This window comes from Apodemus sylvaticus, chromosome 1 (genome assembly GCF_947179515.1).
Source record: "Apodemus sylvaticus chromosome 1, mApoSyl1.1, whole genome shotgun sequence".
In the NCBI taxonomy this organism is placed as follows: domain Eukaryota; kingdom Metazoa; phylum Chordata; class Mammalia; order Rodentia; family Muridae; genus Apodemus; species Apodemus sylvaticus.
This window is the reverse complement of record NC_067472.1, coordinates 105,318,910-105,324,909: the sequence shown is the minus strand read 5'-3', so window position 1 is coordinate 105,324,909 and position 6,000 is coordinate 105,318,910. Positions and strand designations below refer to the sequence as shown.

The 6,000-nt window shown below is 44.0% G+C and overlaps 1 protein-coding gene across 2 annotated transcripts in view; it reads left to right on the top strand.

Moving 5' to 3' along the window:
* The first annotated feature begins 1,817 nt into the window (after positions 1-1,817).
* The window catches only part of Rab6a (RAB6A, member RAS oncogene family), a 39,665-nt gene continuing 35,482 nt past the window's right edge, over positions 1,818-6,000 (top strand). The window contains exon 1 of one of the 2 annotated variants that reach the window (XM_052157521.1): positions 1,818-2,548. In XM_052157521.1, coding sequence (XP_052013481.1) covers positions 2,479-2,548 — 70 coding nt within the window. In that variant the 5' untranslated portion in view covers positions 1,818-2,478. The remainder of the gene's footprint in view (positions 2,549-6,000) is intronic. The other variant, XM_052157513.1, reaches the window with a different exon arrangement.

Below are 6,000 nucleotides of genomic sequence, written 5' to 3'. Positions count from 1 at the left end.
CCTCTTTTGATGAGTGGTTTCATGCAGCTTGACTTGGGTATGTAGCTCAGGCTGGCCTTAAACTTAAGATCCTCTAACCTCTATCTCTCAAGTGCTATGATTATGGGCATGCACCACCATGTGTGGCTCCAGAAGTTTCTTAGGTCCTAAGGAGTAGATTTAGGGCCTCATACATGCTAGAAAAATTACTCTACTACTGACACATATCTCTAGCTCTTTTTTTTTTTCTGATTTTTTTTTTTTTTTTTTTGAGGCAGGACCTCATTCTGTATCTTAGACTAAGCTGGAACTAACGAGCCCAGGCTTGCCTGGACCTGACAGCAATCCTCCTGCCTTACCTTCCTGAGGGTTGGGATTACAGATGTGAAGCACTAGACAGAGAATAACAAAGGCCATTATATTAGTTCCCATATACCACTCCAGAATCCTCTATTAACAGTTTACATTAATAGGACTTACATGTTATAATAAATGAATCAGTACAAAATGCTAGGTTGGGTTTTTTTTTTTTGTTTGTTTGTTTTTTGGGGGTTTTTTGGATTTGGTTTTTTCAAGACAGGGTTTCTATGTATAGCCCTGGCAGTCCTGGAACTCACTCTGTAGACAAGGCTGGCCTCGAACTCAGAAATCTGCCTGTCTCTATCTCCCAGAGTGTTGGTATTACAGGCGTGCGCCACTACAACCCGGCTCAAAATACTGTTAATTAACAAATATTCATATTATACTCAATTCATATATACCCTGCATATATACAAAATATATACAATATATTTTGTTTTTGTCTGATACTGTTTTTAGGGATCCCATTTAGATGAAAACTTACATTTAATTATATGTTACATAATTGTCCACATTATGCTTAGTTCATGTTTTCTTATGGCATTCACCATAATCTTACTGGATCTCAAATCATGTTGACAATTGGAAATGCTTCGGATGACTATGGGAGCCCCACTCAAGCATATCCAGAAGTGCTGCTTTAAGGGAAAAAGAGTGATCTTTTAAATACTCCTTCCGCAGATTTGTGATCTCGTTGAGGCAGCCCTCCGGTATCTTGTGTGACCTTTTCCGAAGCTGCATAGCTAAGTGGGCAGTTATTTCTTATCTGTAATATGAGGGGTTTGGTTTATATGGCATCTAAACCCATTTCTAGCGCGTAGAAGGTGGTCATCACCTGACGTTATGGGCACCTAAAACAACAGAGGATCACGCCAACAGACACTAGGGAGTGAGATGGCTTAACAGTAAGGAGGTAGCAGGGGTTCGAATAAAACCTTGATTCTATTACACGACTACGTGGATTTTGCAAGTCATTTCCTTCTGTTGAACTCCAGGTTCCTCAACCACAAAATGGAGAGGACTTGTTTCTGGTAGTTATGAAACTCCAGGGAGTAACGGTGGGAAATCTATATGCGAAGATGCTGAGCAAGGAATTACGTTTAGAAGGATAGGGCAAATGGGTGAAGGGCTGAACTGAGGGAGGAGGAGCGGCGCTAAGGGTTTAGCACCAACAATACCCCTTGAGCAACCCAACCCCACCCACGCTTTGCTGCGGTCATTCCACCTTTGGTTCCGGCTCCGCCTCCGTCCCACCTTCTTTTCCCTCTTCCCTCCTCCAATCGCCTTGAGTCGCGCCACACTTCCTATGGCCGCCAGGACCCTACACCTTCCTCCGCGCGAGAGTCGAGCGCGCTCTCGCACCGCCACCTCACTTAGCATCTGCCTGCCCTCCGCTTTTTCTGATTGGCTCGACTTGACAGTGACGTACGCGTTCCCTTTTTTTTTCCCTCTCTTCCTCCTCCCCTCCCCTTGCTTACCCGGAAATCAGTCCCGCCTCCTCCTGGCTTCTCCAGGCGCCAGTAGGAACCTGATCAGCCCCTTTCTCAGCAGCACGGGAGGAGTCGGGATTGCTGGCGAAACCAGGAAGGCGCTCGCGGCGACGCGCACGCGCACGTACTCACGCATCACGTCCGACGCCGGCGGGGCGGCAGGCTCGCGCCCGGACTCTCCCCGCATCCGCGCCAGAGGCTCGCGCACTCAGCGGGTTGGGCTGCGGTGGCGTCGGCTGCTGTGAGAGCCCGAGCGCTGCGCGTGCTAGGTCCCAGACGCGTCTGCGGCGCTCGCCCCGCCACCCTCCTCTCTCACCTCAGTTTCCGCGCCGCGTTCTGAGGGAAGGAACGGCGCTAGGCTAGCGAAGCCCGAGCGCACCGCTGGTTGCCTCCGACACCGCCCTGCGTCCCTTCGCGGCCGCTGGCCTGGCTCGGTGCTAGGCGACTCTGCGGGGAGGCGGCGGCGTCGGCTGCCGGTCGGTGGAGTCACTCTCCCTTCGGCCTCGCCCCTCTGCCCGGCCCTGTAGGGGCCGAGAGGACTCGGAGGCTGCCCCTTCCGCTCGGCCCTCTTCGTCAGCCGGTTGGAGCTGCAGTGGTCTGGAAGAGGTCTCTGGGCTGAGGCGGCGGCGGCGGCTCCTCCGGCTCCATCATGTCCGCGGGCGGAGACTTCGGGAATCCGCTGAGGAAATTCAAGCTGGTGTTCCTGGGAGAGCAGAGCGGTGAGTGCGCGGCTCCCCCGCTCCTGGCAGCCGGCCGCGGCTTCCCCGCACCGCCCCCAGTGCAGCCCTTCTGGCCGCTCAGGCTCCCCGCCGGCCTCGCTCTCCCTACCCCCCGCCCCCGGCCCCAGCCTTTCCCCGGGGTCCCCTGGCTCCGCTCGTCCCTGGCTCCTCGCTAGGATCTACCCGGCGCGTAGCTTAGACCTCTGATCCTCGTCCGGACTCCGCCGCCCGCAGCCAGGCCCTCTCTGGCCGCTCTGTCCTCCTCAGTCCTCACCCCGCCCAGCCTCCTGTCCATCCCTTTCTTCCTCCGCTCTGCGTGGTCTCCTCCACCAGGGCCGGCTCTCTGGGGCCCCACCCTGATTCCTTGCTCTTTTTCCGGTTCCCATTGGAACTGGGAGTGAGGTCCCACTCCGAGAAGCCCCCAACTCTGGGGGACGGGCCCCTCTTCAACCTTGGATGAAGGAGGGTGGGATCTGGGCGTTGTTTTCCCCTGAGGCTTGGCTTGGAGTTGTACTAGTCTACCGGAAGGTGCGAAGTGGTGGTCGTAGAGAAAAACAATTCTTGCTCAGTTTACACCTAAATAAAGAATTAATTAGGGTTAGTGAGTTAATATATTTCAACTAAAGGCGACTTGAAAAGAGGTGGCATTGCGAGTGATGATTTTAGTCTCCTGGGTTGGGACTGGTTGGAAATTCTTATTTTCTATTGATTTTCATCATTGACAATTCTTTTGGCAATATTGATGCCTTTTCGATCTCTGCCAGATGCTATGTCATGATCAGTTTACTTTGAATTTTTTCATCTCACTTCTCCCTTTTCTCATTTCAACATGAAATATTTAAGTATCTTCATGATGATACAAGCAAGGATTAACGGGTGAAATGTTATTAATTTCTTCTTGAGAATTTTCCAATTACATATTTAAGATGTATGAGAGGCTTAAAAATATATCTTTGTTTTGTAGGATTGCCTTTTGGTAATAGGATAATATATTGATCATCTAGATCTCTAAATTAGATTAGAACACTATTTGAGTTAACTGATTATGTATTTGTATGTGTGTGTATATTTCATATTTCATAGGGTCTTGAGAATGAAATTGTAATGTCATTTGCCTGGTCAAGGTTCTGCAGACACTGTTCTTCCTAATGGATACAAGGTCCTAATTTTGTAATGGTTGCCACGAAGATTACTAGTTTCAACAGCTTTATTCTAGATTATACAAACTAAACAGTAATTCAGAGAGTATAATCTTAATTTTTCTTTTACATTTTTCTTGGCCATCATTAAAATTCAGACATTGGAGGATTAGTTCCAAGTAATCAAACATTGAATACCTACTAGATATCTTAAATGAGGTTATAGACAACATTATTTGGAGGGGAAAGCATATAACTGATAAAATATTCTTAGCTTTAGTTACTAGCTTGAACTATTTATACCAATTTGTAATTTATAGCCAGTTAACACTGGTTGCAATTTTGCCTTCAGCAGGATCTGGGAAATAATTTTTCTTCTTGTAATACTTGGATTTGTCTTTCCTATAACCTTGTAGAATGGAATGGTCTTGTCTCCCTCTTGTTTGCTTGGGGATGCTTCTCAAGTATAAACATTTCTAGGCCAGGGAGATGGCTCAGTGAGTAAAACAGACATTACCACATCTGACAACCTAAATTTAAATCCCAGGTAGAAGGGGAGAGCCAACTCTCAGAAGTTGTCCCCTGATCTCCACGAACACCAACTACAATAAATAAATGTAATACATTTTTAAATAAAATAAGCCTTCCCTTAGGTAACTTGGTGAAAACCTGTGAAGTTGATCCTGATCCCATTAGTGTTGCATGGCAGTTTCAGGACAGGGCCGTACATAAAATGAAATTCATTGGTTGTTGTTAATAGATAGGTTTGAATGTGCTTATTGTATAGTCTGGAGATTGTTGACTGCCTCATATTGTGATACAGGACTAAATTTATTTTGCATAAAAATCCATTAATCTTTCTGTTGAAGTTTTTAATCATAAGTAGAGATCTTAATTTGTAACTATGTGCAGGTTTCCTTTGGATTTCTTGAGTGTGTTATATTAGAGTTTTATGACTTCTCGTTTTCTTTTGGTTACTTATTTTCTTTTTAATCTAGAGTTATGTTCTGATAGCCCAGGCTGGCTTCAACTTTAGAATCCTCTTGTGTCACTGAGTGCTGGGATTTCGGGGGTGAACCACCATACCCATTTTTATTTTCATTTCATTTCTTTCCTATTTTGAAATTAATTTCTTTTTGAGGCACTTTCATGTAATGAGGCTGACCATGAACTAAATGTGTATAGATAAGACTTGCCTTGAATATCTGATGATCCTGCCTCCACCCAAGTGCTGGAATTAACAGGTGTTTGCCATTGTGTTTGGTTCATCTGGTGCTAGGTGAGCACTATACATACTGAGCTGTATCCTCAGCCATGAAGAAATTAATCTTTTTTAAGTTGGCAAACAGTAATGTGTTTTAATACAGCTTTCGTGTGTGTGTGTGTGTGTGTGTGTGTGTGTGTGTGTGTGTGTGTGTGTGTGTGTATAGAGAGAGACAGAGACAGTCTTACTGTGTAGCCCAGGCTGGCCTTAAAAGTACAAGATAATCTTGCATCAGCCTCTCTGGTTCTGTCATTTCTTTCTTTAATTTATCAACTATTTCTTTTCATTTATTCCCAGCCTTCCCAGGTAGAAATTAAATAATGCCTTGTTAGATTTAACCATGCATGTATGTATGTATGTATGTATACATTTATACATATTAGCAGTTTCAGATTTATAGAAAATTGGTAAGATAGTACAGAGGATGCCTATGCATCCTGCATCCTCTTTCCAATTACTGCCTTAGAGTAATAAAGTATATTTGTTAAAATTATTGGCTAAATATTGATTATATTATTAACTAAAATGTATTATTTATTTAGATTTCCTTAGTTTTAAAAACAATATTCTTTTTCTGTTTCAGCTTTCCTTTATATATATAGAAATAATCTTTCTATATATAATATAACCGCATTATATTAAGCTATATATCAGATTTCACTCGCTTTCTTTAGGGTTATGTTTGCATGCTTTTTGCTCTTTAGAACTCTGAGGTTAATTATCTTTTGAGGTCATCATATTGCTAAGTAATGCTGTCCAATAGTTTTGACACTGAAAGATTGATTTTTGTTTTCACGGTCAGTGTCTATAGTTTTCTTGTGCATTAGCAAAGGCCTGTAGAATCTATGTTACATTGATGTAAGTTGCTATGAATTATTTATTTTTAAGTCTGTTAGAAATCCACAATTCAGCTTTTAAAGACTGTAGTCTTTGGTATAGCCTTCTTTGTTTCCTTAATAGTATTTACCACATTTATAGTATTTTATGTGTTTGATTTCTGTGTTTTCCAGGGCAAAACAGAATGCAAGTTCCATGAAAATTATTATCTT